Source organism: Erithacus rubecula, assembly GCF_903797595.1.
Source record: "Erithacus rubecula genome assembly, chromosome: 2".
NCBI lineage: Eukaryota > Metazoa > Chordata > Aves > Passeriformes > Muscicapidae > Erithacus > Erithacus rubecula.
This window is the reverse complement of record NC_136685.1, coordinates 41383327-41402960: the sequence shown is the minus strand read 5'-3', so window position 1 is coordinate 41402960 and position 19634 is coordinate 41383327. Positions and strand designations below refer to the sequence as shown.

The following is a 19634-nucleotide window of genomic DNA, read 5'->3' as shown; positions in this document are numbered from 1 at the left end:
GTTAGAGTAGGGGTTAGGTGTTTCTGCACTTTCCACAAAAACAGCTATGATTTTAGCCCAGTGTTGTTGTTTGCTACCCTTGCACTGTCTGAATCTGTGAAGATTGCTTTTTCACATGCTCAGTACTATACTCCTTATAAATTGGAACCACCTTCTGTACTTAGAACAATGATAAATTAGAGTGAGTGAAGCTCTAAGAAGATATTTAATCTTTGTAAGAGATTTTCCCTGACTGAATTTTAATGTATTTTTTTGCTTATAGCCAGAAAAAATGTATGAGCAAGCTGCTGGAATACAGTGCAGATGTCAACATTTGTAATAATGAAGGCTTGACTGCAGTAAGTGCAATTAATTATCATGATGTTCTTAAATTGAATGAAGAACATGGAGATTCTTGGTTTTTTAAGCATTTGCCATCTTACATGTAAAGCAAAACTGCTGTGTGTCAAGTGCCATCAAGAATCAAAAGATCAAAATACCCAAGCATGTGATTGTATTGTGTATTTTTCAAAGCTTCTCTTTGTGAAAGTGTTGACAATAATGCAACCAGGTTTAAAATCAATTTTATGGGATATATATATATAATTGCTGAAGGAAATGTATCATGATTTTGTAATCATAATTCTGTACTTAGATTCATTGGTTGGCTGTTAATGGACGAACAGAATTGCTTCATGATCTTGTTCAGCATGTCAGTAATGTAGATGTTGAAGATGCCATGGGACAGACAGCCCTTCATGTAGCTTGTCAAAATGGACACAAGACAGTAAGTTTCTAAATTGCATGATCACAATTGATTTGTGAAGAACTTGGTAATGTTTCAAAGCTGCTGTGTTTTTTTATAAACTTCAGAGTAGTAATGTACAATGATGATGGCTTCAAGTGTGAAGAATGCTGTTGTGTGTTTTAGTATTGACTGCAAGTACTTCCATGGGAACAACTTACTTATTCTTTTGGAAGTGATTGATCTCAGTGCTTATGGGAATTTAGGTGATTGTATAATGTTCAGCTCTTCTGTAGTGCTATTATTGGCTTGTTAATATCAAGTTTTTATATAATATTAAATATTTGAAAATATTTTTCCTTATTTTTCAGAGTGTGTTTAATTCATAATTGTGCAAGCTATTATATGATTTTGAAATCTGAAATATTAATTTACTGTGAGTAAAAAATGAAAACAGGGTTGGGTTAGTTGCAGTTTTAACTCTAGATATAAACAAATTAATATAAATTCTTCTGTTATCGATATGTGTAAATAATTTTTATGCCTGGCCTTGAGTTAGGACTGACTATTTATACTCAGAGTATAAGTCTGGATGCTTTACTTGAACTGCATTACAGCTCCATAGAGTTGCATAGATTGCCACCATAACTATTTACTGCTAAAAAGAATAAATTGTAATTCTACATCTTTACAGATCCATTCTGTTCTTGTCAGTGCTGGATATTGGAAGGCCAAATTCTGAAAAGTTGTTACCTATAAATGTAGCAAATTTATGCAACTAAAATGTAACAAAAGTTGTTTGAGAGTCTGCTCAGTGTTTTCATATTTTAGACGTGCACTGACTAGTAGCAAGCCAATAGGGTTTTCCAGTGCTCTTTTCTAAAGCTGGTGTTCTGTTCTCTTGCAGACGGTGCAGTGTTTGCTGGACAGCGGTGCAGATATAAACAGGCCGAACGTTTCTGGGGCTACTCCACTTTATTTTGCTTGCAGGTTACATACCTTTAACTTCTGAATGCTGGCCTAAAAGGGAAATATTTTTTCCCTTTTTGATATAACTGATTATATATTACAAAATATAGGAAATATAAAAGCTGGCTGGTATTTAATCTTGGCTAATTTTTGAGTGTAGTTTGGTGTCTTATCTAAATACTTAGGTTAGTACTGCAGCCTTTCTAACAGACCTGTTAAACACATACCTGTGCATGTTCTAGCATGAGTCATAAATTGATGACTGCTTAACCTTTTTCTGAAAAATTGAGTTCTGCCAACTTAGATAATTTTGAGTACACTAAAACCAGAGCCTTTTATAAGGCAAGTTCCTAATGTACAGTGTGGTATTACAGTATACATGAAATGTGCGTATGTATGTTAGTTACATTGTTGAATTGAAATTACATTGTTGCTTTGATCAGTGCTTTCTTCAAAGTTTAGTTCTATTTCAAAATTAATCACATATGATAAATGATCTTTTGTTTTAATTAGAACATTTCTGTGATTGTTTTAGAGTATTTACAATTTTTGCAATCCCTGTGCTTTGGTTACAGGTTGGATAGTTCACCTGAGATTAATTATTGCTATAAGCAAAAATAGAAATGGACTGACCTGCTGGCCTGTTAAGAGTTATGTTCTGGGAGCTGTGGTTTCTGGGGATAGTTTATATTGACTTGTGGCAGCTGAGAAGAAGAGAAGTGGACAATAAATAGCTGCTAGTTTTGGTCCTTGTATTAGGGACAGGTATTCGTACACACTTTAAAAGAAGTAAGCAGTTTGTCTTGGCTTGGAGGATTTTCATAAGAAAGGAATGAGGCAAGTATAGGACTGATATTCTTTAGAAATTATCAACTGGAGCAGCTGGCAGGGTAGAATGAACAGGATGTCTACTACTGCAAAGCTGGAAAGAAAGGTTGTAGGTCCCTGGTGATGGGGAGGGCAGGATGTGTTAGCAGTGGCATGTGATAGCTGCAGAAATGGTATCAGTATTCCAAGTCTGAGTCTCAAACACCTGTTCTGTCAATGTGTTGGGTTGTACACTTAGTCTAGAGAATTACAGTGAAGGGGCTGCAAGTAGGCCATTAGTCTTAGCTGCTTTCTGACCCTTAATGTTTGTTTGCTTTGGGACAAAGTCTGGTATATTGGATTAACCTGTTGGCTTCCTGGGCTGGAAGAACAGGACTCAGGAGACCTAATTTAGGAGTTACTGAGAGATCAGTGAAGCTACCTCTTGCCCCTCAGCTGTTAGTTGTCACTTTGCCTGTGCCCTTTCTGAACTATCAGGCTGACAATGCTTATATGTTCCAGGATGCCAAATACTCATATTCATTGATGTAAAGGGTGTGCTGCAAACTAGCTTGAGAAATAAAACTTCACTGAAAAAACTTGTAACCTTTATAGCTATGTCTTTTTTTATCAGTCTTTCATTTCACCCTTTAGATGCTTCTCTGTTATGTTTGACAGTATATGCACTTAATGGTGGTGAAGGCAATATTTAAGTAATCATTCCATGTGTTCTTAATGAAGTAAACCTCTGATCACTGTACTCAAATTTCTCTTTTTTTTTCAGAAGAAAAGGTTTAGGAAAGTGTTGAGAGGTATAAATAGTTGGTTTTCTCTTTTCTAGGCAATGCTGGCATGTTGGGAAATTTTTAACTCAAGGGAACTAAGGGTCCTATACAACCTATAAGCAGATGAGTGAATAAGCTGTGAAATAGACTTTTAATGCAAAAGTAAAACTCACCACTTCTAGAGGCTATGCAAGACCTTTATATATAGAAATTAGAACCGTTTGAGTGATGTATTTATCTCTTGTGCAAAAAAAAGAATTATCAATAAAAATATCTTGCTAATAATTTATTGATGGTTAAAGCACAATTAGATTGTTTTTTCCCCAAATATGGTAGAAGTGAGCAAAGAACTTGGCAAAGAGAACTTCCTCTGTGAAGTAAATTTGGATATAAATTGAGAAAGAGCTCTCTTTTTGCAGGAAATGCAGCTCATAAATATTTGAGGCGAGGCTAAGATGAATAATTTCTGAGTGATGAGGGTGACTCTGACTTTATAAATGGCCTGAATTTTGCACTGCTCTTTTGCAGTAACTATTTTCTTTTAGCTTATGTTGGTTTGGTTGATTAGATGCAATAAAGAAAGATTTATGACTCATAATAGACCATCAGTCTTGTATTAACTGCCTTTCTTCTCTTCTTTTGAATAGCCATGGTCAGAGAGACACTGCACAAATTCTTTTGATGAGAGGAGCCAAATATTTACCAGACAAGAATGGTGTTACTCCACTGGATCTCTGTGTACAGGTATTAAGATAGCCACACTTTTTCTGTGAATTTCTGTGACTTTCTTAAGTGTCACCTGATCATTATTGCATTTTATATTCTTAAGGCCTCTGTAAGATGGTAGTACTTTGGCAGAACAAGTGCAAAACATAATTTTTTTATCATTAAATTGATCCTACAGGCAGGTTTGGAATTGACCTCAAGAGAAAGAAGTTCCATTTGACTAGAAAGTTTGGGAATCTTTGGTATAATGATAGTAGACAATTTAGCTGTTTATCTGTAAACAAGTAGGAGGTAAAGGCATGCAGAAAGAAGTGTTTTTGGTTTTTTTTGTGTCAAATAATAGATTTTCTTTTCTCTTGAGGAGATGTTGCTGTTAAAATCAAGCAAAGCTTACATGGTGATGACTCTTACTTTGCAAATATATTTCTATATTTGCATGAGGAGCAAAATTCTTACATATTTTCAACTAGCACATCATTTTCAACTTCAAAACAGTTGATACCAAGTACTGCTTGTGCTGCTTGCTGAAGTGAATTTTTTTTTGTGAACACTTACACTTTTTTCTGTCAGATCAGCTGAAGATCAGTGTGTAAATAACATGACTGAATGGAAGCTTTTGAACCTCTGCTAATAATCAGATTAGAAAACTGAACTGAAAGCTGAAAAAACCATATCACTGGAATGAGTGGATATCACACTGCCTTTATGCATGTCATTAGTTTGTTGGGATAATGTTGAAACTTTGTATTTTTTTTTCTGTATTTTCAAATTATTTAAACCTCAAGTTATTTAATTTCTGAGGTGTCCTCACTTGCCTAAGACTTGCACTTGAAATAGTTGTGTATGTGCAGTAGTGCTGCCTCCAGTACCTATGGGATATTTTTTGAATGTTTAACTCTGAAAGCTTTATTTTTCATACTATCTATGGAAGACCTTGATCCAGTTAGGTTACTTACAGAATTTTCTTTCTTTTTGGATATAAGAAACCAAGTCTTCAGCTCTGGTCACTGAGAAGTGCCAGATCACTATGTTTTCTCACTGCTGACTTGATTGTGAAACTCAGAGTTTTTTTTCTTTGCTATGGCAGAATTACCACTGCATAAAGCCACAGGGAGTGTGGTCAGTTTCAAAATCTTCTGTACCCATAGACCTGTAAGACAGTATATGGCAGGAGAGGTTTAGATTAGATATTAGGAATAATTTCTTCATGGAAAGGGCTGTAAAGCATTGAAGTCTGCCCAGGGAAGTGGTAGAGTCTCCACCCCTGAAAGTTTTCAAAAAATTGTGGATATGGCACTTGAGGTTTAGTAGCATACATAGAGGTGCTGCTAGGCTGATGTTTGGATTTGATCTTAAAGGTATTTTCCAACCCAAATGATTCTGTGATTCTATAACACTGTGTGCTTAATAGTACAGTTATTATTTTTTATGATGAATGTTTTGAGTTGCTGTGTCAGTCTCCAGTTTTGCAATCCCTAGGGCACCTCTTTGCACATAAAAGTTCTATTAACTTTTTTAGGTGCAAGTAGTGACACCTGGTGTTTGTTTTGTAGTGAAGATTTTACTGTGTTCGAGATCATGCAGTATACAAGTTCATGGTGCAAAATAAGAATGGAGAAAACAGTGTGTTTTCCTTCTTTTTACATTGAGGGTTTTATTCTATACTTACAGGTTTGTTTTTCAAAGTTGATACATATTATTAGAAGACTGAAATTATAGATTCATATACTTCTTGCCAACATTACCTTGATCTTGAAGATTTGACTTTCATTAATTCTTACAGATTCTGGGTGGGTTAATTTTTAATACTTAATTTCTTGGTACCAGAAAATTAGATTAATTTTTTTAATTTATGGTTTTTACTGAGGTAATGTCAACTGTCATTCAAAGAGGAATCCTTGGAGTTCTAGCAATTAACACATGTGGAGGTTCATGCATGGTGTTAGGTGTCTGCTTAAAAATGCAGCTGTGTGAAATAAGATTTGATACAAATAACCCAAAAAATCCAAGTTCTGTTCTTTCCAGGAAACATTTTTTACTCTGAGGGGTCTGAAGTTTGTCTAAGGCACAAGGGGAATCATACTTGTGTATTGATTTTAAAGTTAAATATGGGTTTATTGTATTTCTTCCTGTAACAAGTCAGATATGTGTCCTATGAGACTTTAGAAAATGTTTTGAAGGATTAGATTATGGGTTTTATTAAGTAGATATCAGCAAAAGGAAGAGAAATGAAGTAATGATCTGTTTTTGAACTCTGGTAGTTGTTGGCTGAAGTGCTGTTCAGCTGTACCTTTAGTTTGGTAAGCAGGAAAAGTTTTGAAAACCAGAAAAACTAAAGTGGATATATGTGGGCTAGTATACTGAAAAAAAAATTGATTCTGTCTTCTCCCAAACATTTTAGGATACATAACTTTGCTACATTTTTGAATTTCAATTTATTTTAGAATAGGATTTCTTCAACTTTAAAAAAATAGTGCAATCCTTAGTAGATGTTATTGCCTGTAGTAGTCCAACAATTCACAGTAGTCACAATTCTAATGTTTTTTTTAACTAAAACATTTTCTTAGGGTGGTTATGGAGAGACTTGTGAAGTCTTAATACAGTACCATCCTCGGCTTTTCCAGACAATAATCCAAATGACACAGAATGAAGATCTGCGGGAAAACATGGTAATATGAAATTCTGTGTTATTTCTCTGTGTGTGTTGGAAAGCTGAGCTCTTAATATGAATGACAATCAGTACCACAGTAGCTGATCATGGGTATCTTTCTTTCCTCATGGAAAATGTACATTCTTCACATAATTTTAAACACAAGAATTTGGAATTAATTGTAGGATCTGTTTTCATTTCATTGCACATTTGGCAAAGTGATCTAGACAGTTTAAAGAGCAGACATTGCAAGCTTCAATACAAAGGTGCTGGTAGACCATCCTATATATACAATTATTTAGTGTAACAGAGCCTATTTTCCTTCATTTAGTCATTATCTGCAGACCTCCATTCTAGGATGTGTCTTGAGGCTGAAGCATCCAGAATTAACTTACGAGTTTGTGGTATGAGCACTCATCTGTGTGAAGTTGCTTTGTACAATTAGAGTGTAAATGATTGCAGTCACCATTTAATTTGATTATTATTTCTGTAGATGAAACTATTTCTTTTTTAATGGTTCTCTTATACTTTGCTTCTTTGGTTATTGCAGGGTAGTACAATCTAAAGCAAAGAAAAATGTTTCTTGATTGTGTGAGGGGAAAGAAACATGGGATGCCTTTTCCCCCTTATAAATCTAGCTCGCTGTGGGTTTTTAATACATTATTTGTTTTAAAGTAAGTGCAAATGACCTTACAGACTGCAAAAAAAGAATTTAGTGAGGTGCTGGCTGCCAGTTTACTTAATTTAATTTGCTAGATTTTTGACGTTTTCATTTTCCTTGACTCCATTACTTCTACTGTAACAGTGAGGATTTCTAAGTCAGTGTTTAGATTTCTGCGACAGGATTAAGTTTTACAGAGTGAAGTGACGCAGGTGAGAATTCTCAAAGTGAATGTTAGATGCAAGGGGAGATGCTATAGATAATTTAAATTAAAAGAGAAAGAGCTAAAGCCATGGAACAAAGAGACCTTTTGTGTATTGTAGAAGTGAAGAAAGTAAGTGAGAAATTTTTCATGTGTCTGAGTAATGGTGGAGCTGTGTGCAAAAACAAGATCTTAATGGAAGTGTATACAAAATATATTAGCTAATACGTGTTACAATTCTGCTTCATTGCTGAAATATAATCATATATTGAAAATTATTTTCTATAGCCAAATCTGAGCTGTTCTACTTAGTCTTGGGTAATGACCAGTTCATATTATCTGGAAGTGGTGACATAAGGAAACTGGGTATGTGTTACAAGTCAGGAGTTATATTTTAAATGTCATAAGTTGTTTTTATGAATTAATAATACAGGGTTGAGCATTCAGTGTTTGCAACATTCTGTAATGTTAAGTACCCTGTAGTGCATGCATTGACACTAGAATGTGTACCTTTGCATTAATCTTTGTAAATGATAATGACATGTTAACTGAGGTTAGATTAAAGGTTGTACAGCATAGATGTGCATTATTGTTGCTAGATATTAAGGTTTGGGTGATAGTGTTCTATATAATTGATAAATTATTGTTGATCTGATGCTCCTTGACACTGTGCAATTGCTTTTGTTTTAATCCTTCAGTTGCGGCAAGTTCTGGAGCACTTGTCTCAGCAGAGTGAAAGCCAGTATCTTAAAATCTTGACAAGTCTTGCTGAAGTTGCTACAACAAATGGTCACAAATTGCTCAGGTAAGGTCACAAGTTGATACACTACCTAACAGTTAGTGCCACTTAATAGTTTTGTTAGGCCAAATTATCTCATGCTCAGCACATGCTGGAGTAGATGGATCTCAAATGTGATTTATATGATAATGTCTGTTTAGATCACTGTCTTCACAAAGACTTCAAGAGAAAAAGTTGGTATCCATGTATAGCTGCTGGTATCTAGAAGCTTGAGTTGCACAGAAGTGTATTTTTGGTTTGGTTAATTTGGCTATGTCACCCCTAGGAAGGAAAGCTGCTTAGACAACTCTAAAATGTTTTTTTTTTTTTGTCGACACCCTTCTCACTTTTTCTTCTCTTCCACATTTTAATTTTTTTACATGCTTCCTTAGTATGCTTGAGGAGAGTTTTGTTACTTCTGAGACCTGTCTTATGTTTGCTGGCTCTGGTTGCCTTACATGGCTACTAATATATATGAGATAAAAAATTTTGTCTACCGGTGTGCTGTCTTAGCACCACAAGCAGCAGTAACTTGGGGAGATGCATGACATAGGCAAGCATCTTTACATGGTATGCTTACCTGCTTTTGTGGCATCTGTTTGAGTTTGTGCAAAACACTTTGTCTGCTATTGGAACATTTTACTGTTTTCAGCACCTAACAGATTTTGGTGTAATCTTCGTGCTTTACTAGAAAATCTTTACTGAAGGAGTCAAGGGTCTGAAAACATGAGTGAAATTCCTTGTTAACATGTTTTAGATGGGATTTTTTCAAAGAGAGTTTTGAGAGTGGTCTGTAATCAGAGCAACCTGTCAGCATAGGTTGTAGAGGATTATGACATGGGAAACTTCTTTTGAACTTGGGCTAGGGTCCAAGGAGCCCATCAGTAAGATGGAAAATAAATAGTATATTCTTACACCCAGATGCCTCTTTTTTCTCTTCCCCATTAATAATGTTTTTAAATGGAGCTTGTAGATAGCAGGTCAGAACTCCTGGATAATGTTAGGAAATTAATTTCATTGCATCATTAATAAATCTTATTCTGGTAGGTGTTCACTTCGATGATGTAAAGGTCTGAATCCCTTTAAAATTTGGGGTTAAAGTGTATAGACATTAATGAAATTTTGTTGCTGCAAAGGTAACTTTTTGAACAATTTCTACTGTTGCTGAGTTTCAGTATGTATTAGCTTAACTTGTAACATATACATTTTTGTCTCCAGATTTCCTTAGAGCTGATAGATCTCCCACAAATAAATTGGGATAAAGTGTAAAACCATAGTGCAGGAAAGGGTTTCAAACTTGCTCTGCACAGGGACATTATTGGAAGTTGTAGTAGCTGGATTACATCATATGTAGCATTTCTTTCTGTTTCAGTGTCTTCAGAGGTAAATTAAACTGATTGTTGCTTAGAATTGATTTGTTACTGTTACTGCTCTTCTGATTTGAGTAATGCTCTCAGTGTGGCTGTAGAAACAGTAGCTCTGTGCCTGTACTGTCTCTGAGTTTGAGTTGCTGTGTGCTCCTGTGTTGTTTGGGTGGGCTAGTGGAGGCTGAAGACAGATGGAAGAGTTTCATTGCATTGGATGAGGACTCATTTCTAGGGATGCCAGTACTTGAACTGTCCTGTGAACTCTTAGTGGCCAGCTTCTCTTTGGTATTTGTAATATGTCACAACAGAAATGTGAGAGCAAAAGAAAACAATTCCAAGACAGTTTCAAAGAAGCAGTTTTGCAAAAACTGTGTCTTTCTTCTCTCCAGCTTGGTTTCTTGGCAGGAGCAATGAATTTCTACTTCAAGAAATATTTCTTATAAACACAATGAGGATTAAGGTAGTACTTGGTGAATAATCTGAGCTTGGGCTACTTTCCTCTCCTTCTTCCAACAAAAGCATGTAAAATGTACTTCATACACAAAAACCTCCAATAATGATATTCTTACATGGCTGGACTTATATTACCTCTCTTAGTTTCCCGGGTACTAACCCACTTGCTTTTTGGTTGTTTAGTTCAAAAGTATCTAAAATTGTTTCTTGTAATGCTTCCAGCAAGCATCCAGGAATGCCACTAAACTTGTGCCTGAAGACTTCTGCCTTGAGTATGAGCAAGGATCCTGTTTCACTTAGAATTATCTTCACCATGTATTCCCTTTTTCCAAGAAAATAATTGAAATGTGATATGATTTGGTCTTGCTGGTGCAGGTTGGGCATAGCTAAATGTTTACAAACATTCCAGTAGAAGTTTCAGTAAAGTATTAAAAGCCCTCCAAGGTTTTTCTATATATGTGGGTCCTTATCTTGGGATACCAGGAAATTTCACCAGAAAATACCACTGCTGAGACATGATAAAACTCAGTTGAAATGTTAATAATTTATCTTTTTTCTTTTTTTTTTTTTTTTTTTTTTTTTTTTGGATAGTTAACTTCTTGAGTTAGCTTCTTGTATTCATAGATTCTTTTGGTATATAAGCAAAGATTTTACAAATGCTAATTTTTAGCTGTGAGGAGAGCTTCTGGTAACACGACTGCAGACTGCCAGTCAGGGGATTTTCTTTACCTGGTTAAAAACTTAACATTCCTACTGTAGCACTGTTTACTTTTTCTGTTCCTTTCTTATATTAATTTACTGAAAACTTACTTGGTTAAAGTATACATTGTCACAAAAAAGTCATACTTTGTATGGTAGTTTGGCAAAATAGTGCCTTGCTTTTTAAAGTTAACTCTCAGTCATTAAAATGTAGTGCTGAAAACAAATAGGTTCTTTGCTGATGACATAGGGTGAATGAGATCATAATAAAGCTATGCTAGCTGTTTACAACAATTGTGTTTCAGGTTTGTGAATTAACAGGTTATTAATTTCATCAGATGTTTACAGCACCCTGTAAGATGTCAGTTTTCTGGTGTTTACTGGTCTTCTGGCTGGGAAGCATGCTTTTAAATTGCAAGTACTTTAAAGATAGAACTGAGTATGTGCTCACTTCTGTAATATTTGTAAATTAGTGGGTTTTGATAGGAAAGAATTAATTTCTAGCAGTTTGTTATGCATTCAAGACAGAAGCATTCTTACCACTTAGGTTTTAAGAAAACCAAGTTGGGTTTGGTGGAGAATGTTCTGCTTGGGTATGAAGTCGTGAATATGTAATGTTTTGCACTGTTTGGTACAGAGTTCAGTGTTTGTCAGCTCAATTAAGGAAACATAAAACTTTCATTGTATTTGTTGGATAAATAAATAACATAGTGGTGGTTTTGTTTAGTATCTTTTGGATTGTGTTTTTCTTGATAGTGGCATCCTTACCATCCCGATCCCTTGTCTGGTTGAGGTAATTATTGGGCATCTAGAATAATAGCTGGTGAGAATGAGCTGTAGCAGCATATCTGATCAGTCAGTAGACTTTTAACATCGGATGCTCTCTTTCCTAGGTTGAAAAACTTTTTCATCTGGATATTCCAATTTGCTTCATGCACTGAGATTGTTTCTGTAGGAAGTTGAATTTCCTCCCAGGGGTTCATAAGAAGTGCATTAAAAGAAAAAAAAAAGGAAGTATTTTGAAATTGCATGTATGTGTTAGTAAAACCATAATGCTTATATTGGACTTCTGGGGCTGATGCAGGAAATGAAAGTTAAGATGTTCTAGGGTTTGAAGCTTAAGGGTTTTTTTTAGCATATGTGTCAGGCCCTACCACTAGATTGCTTACTCCTTATTATACTAAATTGTTTCGTCTAGGAAAAGAAACTTAAACATTGCATTTTTTTCCCCCCAGCTTGTCAAGTAATTACGAAGCTCAAATGAAGAGTCTCTTAAGGATCGTGAGGATATTTTGCCATGTCTTTCGCATTGGCCCATCCTCTCCCAGTAATGGAAATGACATGGGCTACAATGGAAATAAAACTCCAAGAAGTCAGGTGTTCAAGGTCAGAAAAGTATATGATGTTGTTAGGAAGATAGACGTTAAAGAGATGAATGTCACAAAGCATGCATTCATTAATCAGACATCTCATGAACAGGAAGTAAGTTTGGTTGATGTCCCTATTCCTTTTTAAGTTAAACCTACCTCTCTCCTTCTGCTGTATTTTTTTTCCCTCTGAATTAATTTACCCACTGATGCACATCTCATGTTATGATTTCTGTTTATTTCTTATTTAATAGATTGTGTATTAGTTGTTGAAGGTTTAGGTACCCAGCTGACTTTGGTAACTTTTGTTTTTATTTCTGTTAAGAATTTATTAGTCTCAAACTATGATATTAATATAATAGATTATATTAATGTAATTTCAAAATGGTAGTTGGAGGTACACAGATGGAGTGCTGATCAGTAAGCTTTATCCAGCTTCACAAGACAAATGGAAACAATTAAATTCTTGATCTGCATGTTATTCTCACTGTGATCATGAAATCTTTTCCCAAGTTGTTATTGGATTTTATAATTATGTGGCTTGAAACATATCAGCTTACTACTACGCTTTCAAGGTTATTGATTTATAGCTGCTTTCAAACACATGCTTTAGGTGGTTGCCATTTAGGGTTTAGTTCCTGAAGGTGTTTGGTATTTTTATATTTGTTTGTTAAGGAATCCCTCTGTAGAAAGTCACAGATTACCTTTTTGTAAAGAAGCCCCAGTTTTATGTGTGCCAGTCAGTCTTCATTGGATATACCATACTTTTAGAGCACCTACTAAAAAAGAACTACAATGGGTTCTCCCATTTTACTCCATACTCTTAAACAGCACAGCTTGTATCAAGAAATTTAGATGTCAATAATTACTTGAGGATTTTTCTTAACCTTTGCATTTCTTCCACTGTGTTATGAAAAGATTATTTTGAAATTACTGCAATTATTTGATGATATATGTTCATTGTGTTGGGTTACTTTGAAGGGCTTTTAAGACCGAGCTATATTGATAAGATTATGGAAAATGATACTCTTAATTCCAGTTAATTTAGTGAAGTATCTCAGTTTTTGTTTAAATTTCTTCTCTTGGAAAGAAGAAAAGCATTAGACTGTTAAAAAAAACCCCAAAAAACATGCAAGCACAAATGTTTGTTTGTCTGGTAGCACAATAGTTTTAAGAACAAATTGATTTATATAATGAATATAAAGCTAGTGCTTGAGTCTGAATAATACTGTGTGCAAAATGTAATGCATTGTACAATGTACAATGTAATAATTGTTCTTTGGAGTTGTTCATCAAAATAGGGCAATAATGTGGTTTTAACCAGAATTCTATTTTTAAAAAACAAAGTCCTACCCAAATCACAAGAATTATTTTATTAAAGGCAGCACTTTTTAACAGTTTTAATGAAAATTACTCCCAGTTTACGAGATTAAATAACAGAAAGATGTTAAACAGACTTCATATAAGAACTCTCTCCAGTGAGGTATTCTGCTGCCAAGCCCAAAAAGGAAAAAAAGGAAGGTTTCCTGCTTTTCACCTCCACACAATTTCAGAACTTGGCATAAAATAAACAAAAACATTCCATTTCAATTTGCAAAGTAAGTGGTATATCACTGTGCCCAAAGGACTTTGTATGATGAAAGAATTGTTTCTTAATTTACTGTGCATATAAGTCTTGTGCAGTAACTTATATTAAACAACTGCCACGGCTGTCCCAGAAAATATCAGTAATTCTTGCTTATGGGAAAATAACATGTATGTTTTTAACGAGTAAGCAAATGTATTCTACTGTTGCATTACTTAACAAAACAAAATTTTCAGGATGATTTAAAAATTATTATTGCAATTATTGTAATTTATTTAAGAGTTTTATGAGTGAGGCGACCATGCAGTAGAGCCACTGTTGTGTCCATGGAATTTTAAAGATTGATTTAAAATTCAAACTCAGAAATATAAAACTGCTGATGAGAACTTACTGTTGTTTGGGAATGGGCATGCAGGTCTGGCAAGCTAAGTTAATCTACAGTTGTGGTTAGTTTAGTCTGGGCTTTCCTGAATTTACAGTAGACTGGGTAGTGGGAGATTAGATATAGTATTGAGTGAATTGGGCGACTTCCAGTTTTCTCTTAGTCCTACCTTTTTTTCTGCTTTTTTGTCCTTTCTTTGAAAATATCCTTGTGATGGTCTTTTTCACCTTTTGGGAAGAGATAAAAAAGACCTGACTTATCATAATGCTTCATTAAATTTTTCTTTATCAATGTACTGATTGAACATATTTTGTAGAATTGTCACTGTAATGTAGCTGGGAAGGGATTAAAAATGTGAATATTCTTGATGTGAGCCTACTGAGGAATGTTACTGTTTGACAAGGTCAAGAAAATCACAGGACTGTCTGTGCTTTTGTGGAATTCCCTGTATGTGATTCAGGCCTATCCAGATGTTTTAAAGTGGAAGCACTAGCTAGTGATAACACATCCTTGTACTGGTCCTATTTGATATGGAAGAATCATTGAATTTTGTCTCCCAAGCTTGAAACAAGCTGCTAACTCAAATGAGATCTTACCAGTGAGAAACTTAGAGTTGTAATTTTGACCAGGTTTGCACTCATTACTTTTCCATGTATTGCTCTTCCAGTTACTGTTCAGTGTGATCACCTATCTGGGACACTTGCTGCAAAATTTCTCTGTAATTGAAAAAGATTGGGAAGTGTTTAATGTTTTTTCCTTGTTTCAGATACTGTTCTTTTCTAGAATTGAGGTAACTTCTCTGCTGTAACAAAGTCACTTCATGGATTAGTGATCTCCTGCACCCTGTGTCTTAAAAAGCTATCTGACCTCTGGCAAAAGATTTTGCTTCAGTGTTGCAGTTTGAATATGGATTTGGTTACTGGTCTTGCTTTCTAGATGAGTAAAGAGGAAGGCATTGCATAGGTAAATTCTTGCATTTGGGAGGTAAGGTGTGCAGCTGTAAAAGCTTGGTACTCCATCAGGCTCAGCTGTATAGTTCTAGAAAAACTTTTCTGCACTGTGAAATATGACAACTCAAGTTTGAGTGGGTGTCTTTGTTTAATATGAGGTTCATAGTGAGAATTGACTGAAGAGTGCTGACTAGTAGTTTGAAAAAAACATTGCTGGTGGTTTGATTGAATATGTCTATATGACTCTTGAAAAGGCCTGGTCATGGATGCCAACATAAAATGCTGACAGTCATGTACATGGAGGTGATGGGCAATATTTAGAAGTGTTTTTTATCCTGAAGTTGGACTAGAAAGAAATAAAATGAAATATTAAAGCTGCTGTGCTTGACTAGACTTTGAAATGAGGTTATGATCAGAAGCTGTGAAGAACTAGCTTTGGAATAACAAATTGGGTGGAAAAGTTCAGAAAGATGTGCTAAATCTATGGGAAATAAAAGATCAAACACAAGATATCGGGGGAATATGGTGTCTGGCAAGCTAAACATTATAAAGTTTGAGGGGAAAAAAGGTAGATTTTAATATTCTAGTAGTATCTAGTTTCCTTCTGAGTTATAGGTTAAGAGCATAGCTACATTTTGATTCTCCTGTGTATTCAATTAATCATATTTTCCATTTGAAAGTTTTTTACATTATGTTTTGTGGTAAAGTTCTGCCAGATGGGTCTTGGAAGGATAACTTGATCCTGTATAGCAGACATTTATAGAAAATGCTACCTGTGCTGGAGATACTCAGATCACCTTCTAGAGAAATATGTGGTCACTTGGAGCACAAGCATTAAGTGAGTGACATACAAAGTATTGAGCAAAGCCTACCAGTATTAGAGATCAGGCTGGCTTTCCTCCATGCTCCTGTTGGGAAAAATGGAAGTGTAGTGGTAAAGTTTTAAATGGTGAATTTCAGCAGAATCTTTTAATACACAGCTCTTATGAGAAGTAATTTATTGTGTCAAATATGAGGAGCAACAATCAGTATTCCAGATATGTACAGATGCTGTGAGCAGCTCTGTATTTTCAAAAGCAACCTGAGAATATGAGAACATAAGTTTCTGTGTTTGCTAAGTTTTTGAATGTTTTCTCTGGTGAAAAATGTTGATGCAACAGTAATGTATGGAAAAAGGAATCCATTTAGAAGTTCACTCTTACTTTTGGAACACTGTGAAGTACTTGAGATGGTTACCTCCCTGTAGGATTCATATCCCTTTGCTCACTAGACTGTAGGCTTGTGAAACAAGCCCTAAACACCATTAAGGGACAACACAGTTACCCCTTGTGGATTTTTTTATGCTCATGAGAAAGCCCTCTTTTCCTCCTTCATAGTAAGCCTGCAGCTCAGAGTAAATGTGCAATGAGGGAATTGTACTGGATTTCATTTATATTGGCTTTATAGCAGGTGGTAGTGAAAAAAGTATTTCTTTGTTCAAGTAAAATAAAATGTATAGCCTTATAATTTGATATGGGATTCTGCTGATGCTTGTTTCTATTTTTTAAAGCTAAGTGTTAGTGACCCTGATTCTGAAACATCTGAGGTACTATCAAAATGAGCTGTATGAGCTCATTATGCATAAAGCACATTCTTACTAGAAATGTGCATGAACCTGAATCTCAGTGGTGTTGTCTGGGGTTTCCTCCATCCTCTTGGTAGAGGAAGCTCCTTTGACAAGGTTCTTCAAAAAGAACTGGCACTCTCTTACTCTAGAAACTCAGCCTGTATGTTCTGTTTCCCTGGTTGGCTGCAGTGGTTAGGCAGTAGTGTGCTGTGTGAAGCCAAACTTTTGTCATATAGTTCAGTTCTGTAGTTCTTTTGTAGTTCTTTTGAAATGAGTTTATCTTTCTTCCATCAGCTGCTTGATTTTCCTTCTTTGTGAAATTCTCTCTTTGTGCTGTTTGGCTACAAATGCAGAATTTTTTATGGCTATTTGCCTGTTATCTCTAACATGACCTCTAAAGGATCATTTAAAGCTTTAAAATGTGCATGATATTTATTTGCCTTAAGAGGATTATCACATTATTATCTTATGTCAGCATGTTCATTTTTGTCTGTTTTTTCATGTGTTTATTTCAGCCACTGGAACTGCTCTGGCATTCTCTGGATGAATGGCTTGTTCTGATAGCCACAGAGCTGATGAAAAACAAAAGGGACTCTGCCAACATTACTTCTATTTTATTGAAGCAAAAAGGACCAGATCACCAAGATGCTACTCCTGCGCCTCCTTTTGCCACTGCAGGAACTGAGGGAAGAAAAGAGCTGTCCACTGATGCTGTCGAGTTAAAAGCATATGATGTTGCTGGGAAGCAGGAAGCTTGTGCTGATTGTCAGGATGTTATCTCCATGACAGCAAATAGACTAAGTGCTGTTATTCAAGCCTTCTATATGTGCTGCTCCTGTCAGATGCCTCAAGGGTAAGGAGATGATTCATTTTTCTTACCCAAACTATTACCATTTTAAAATCATACTTATTTTCTTGGAAGATGTTGATACTGACCATATTTTATTAGTGACAAGCAAGGCTAGGCTGTTTAATGTTTTCACTAGTTCAGTTATTTGAATGGTTTATTTTTTAATTTTTTTTTCCTAGTGGTCCTAAAGCCACCAAACAGCACTGCAAGCTTTCCATTGTACTGCTGCTATAAATGAGCTGCACTAGGGCACATTTTGTATTGAGTGCTCAATGGCCCTTTGTAATCATGTAGTAAACTTGTAGGTAGTAGAATTTTGATATTTTGAAACTTAGCTGTATTTGTTGATAGTTTTTAATGTGAAATTAACACTGAATTTAATGTGATTATCCAACAAGAAGATCTGTAAGCTCAGAAAAACAAAAAGTTATCTTTGTGTATGAAAATGATGTCTGGAGCAAAACTTATTTGACTGTATTACATATAACAAGGAGAGTTCTGTCTCAAAGTAATGCTCAATTGGAATCCTGTCCCAGGCTGACAAAAATGTTGTTTTGTGTGGAACATCCAGTGCAACTTAGGCCTGGTTTAAAAGGAAAGAAGTGTGGCCACTTGTAACTGAGATCATAATCTGTCCAAGATTGTTATGGATTATATTTGTGATTTTAGCCCTCATGAGTAGAGGATTAAGCAAGTATGATGATACTACAAGCTCCCTGAGGAATCTAGAAGCAAGGGTCCAACTCTTGGTTATTCCTAATCACCATAAGGGTTTTACTTTCCATGCCAAACTGAGTTGAATAAAAGCTTTCAAATAGGCCAGTAATATTTGTCTGAGGCATAGTTCTCTGTGGATGTTCTGGAAGATTGGTTATTGACATTTTTGCCTTTTCTGTTAGTTTGTTGTGAGATCTTAATGCTATTGAATATTTAGTTTCATGATGACTAGTTAAACAGCATCAGTTTCTATTTGTGTAATATTTATTTAAAAAGCAAACAAACAAACAAAAATTTACGTAATTCAAATTAGTTTTGATTGCACTAACCAAAAACATCTTATGATTTTTGAACAGGATGACGTCACCTCGTTTTATAGAATTTGTTTGTAAACATGATGATGTCCTTAAGTGTTTTGTTAACCGGTAAGCTTCAACAAATATGGACTTTGTAATCCACTCCTCTGTTCCTCCCTGACAATAATTCATTTCTTTTCTTCTTACTGAGTTGTATTTTTAGATTGTTGCTGTGATATATGAACAATATGCAATTTAATGGTCTTGTTTGAACTCGAGGGAGTGTAGATTGATGATTCAGAGCTCAGACTTACATGAGCTCTTCTGCATATTTAAGTGATCTGTTTGTAAGATTCGTGAACAAAATCTATTTCACAGAGCAACAGAGTAATTTAATGAATGGATTCTTTCCTAATATTTGTTCCAAATAAGGCCTTCCCTTTTAAGGTAGATGAAAACTTTCATTCTTCCTCAAATATGTGATGACTTAAAGGAGTGTAAACCATCTTCGTACAGTTGGCTGTTTCCAGAGTTTCTCTGGGACTGCCAGGTTTATAACCTTCCTTCTGTGTGGGAAGCTGCTTCTAATCCTTCCAATCATTCCATGTTTAACAGATGAGGTAGTGTAAGTTGTTTGGAAACAAGAGTGAGGAAACAGTGATAAAATAGAAGAATCTCTTAAAACTTGTCTATATGATTAATTGCATTGTTTCTTTATTCAGACTATTTCACATCATGAAGCATTGATATTAATTCTCTAATAGCTCCTAACCTATTTTTCTTTCAGAAATCCCAAAATAATTTTTGATCACTTTCATTTTCTTCTGGAGTGTCCTGAACTAATGTCCAGATTTATGCACATCATAAAAGCTCAGGTAAATGTCAGGAGGTGCTTAGTTACAACTTACATGAATATACAAAGGGTTAAAAAAAAAATTAAAGAAAATCTATTTGGGGAAGATGAAAGAACTAAACATGGCCTATAGTGCTTCGGAATCTGTAATGCGGAAAGATAGTATGAAACAGACATGGCAGCCAGATTTCTGTATTCATAATTCTC

At 35.1% G+C, this 19634-nt stretch overlaps 1 protein-coding gene across 5 annotated transcripts in view; it reads left to right on the top strand.

The window, feature by feature from the left end:
- The window catches only part of HACE1 (HECT domain and ankyrin repeat containing E3 ubiquitin protein ligase 1), a 49043-nt gene that overhangs the window by 8030 nt on the left and 21379 nt on the right, over window positions 1–19634 (top strand). For 3 of the 5 annotated variants that reach the window (XM_079326174.1, XM_079326177.1, XM_079326176.1), the window contains exons 5-14: window positions 263–338; window positions 635–766; window positions 1632–1714; window positions 3933–4029; window positions 6579–6680; window positions 8223–8329; window positions 12057–12303; window positions 17227–17564; window positions 18635–18703; window positions 19362–19449. In XM_079326174.1, the coding sequence (XP_079182300.1) occupies window positions 263–338; window positions 635–766; window positions 1632–1714; window positions 3933–4029; window positions 6579–6680; window positions 8223–8329; window positions 12057–12303; window positions 17227–17564; window positions 18635–18703; window positions 19362–19449 (1339 nt within the window). The remainder of the gene's footprint in view (window positions 1–262; window positions 339–634; window positions 767–1631; window positions 1715–3932; window positions 4030–6578; window positions 6681–8222; window positions 8330–12056; window positions 12304–17226; window positions 17565–18634; window positions 18704–19361; window positions 19450–19634) is intronic. The other 2 variants (XM_079326175.1, XM_079326178.1) reach the window with 1 other exon arrangement.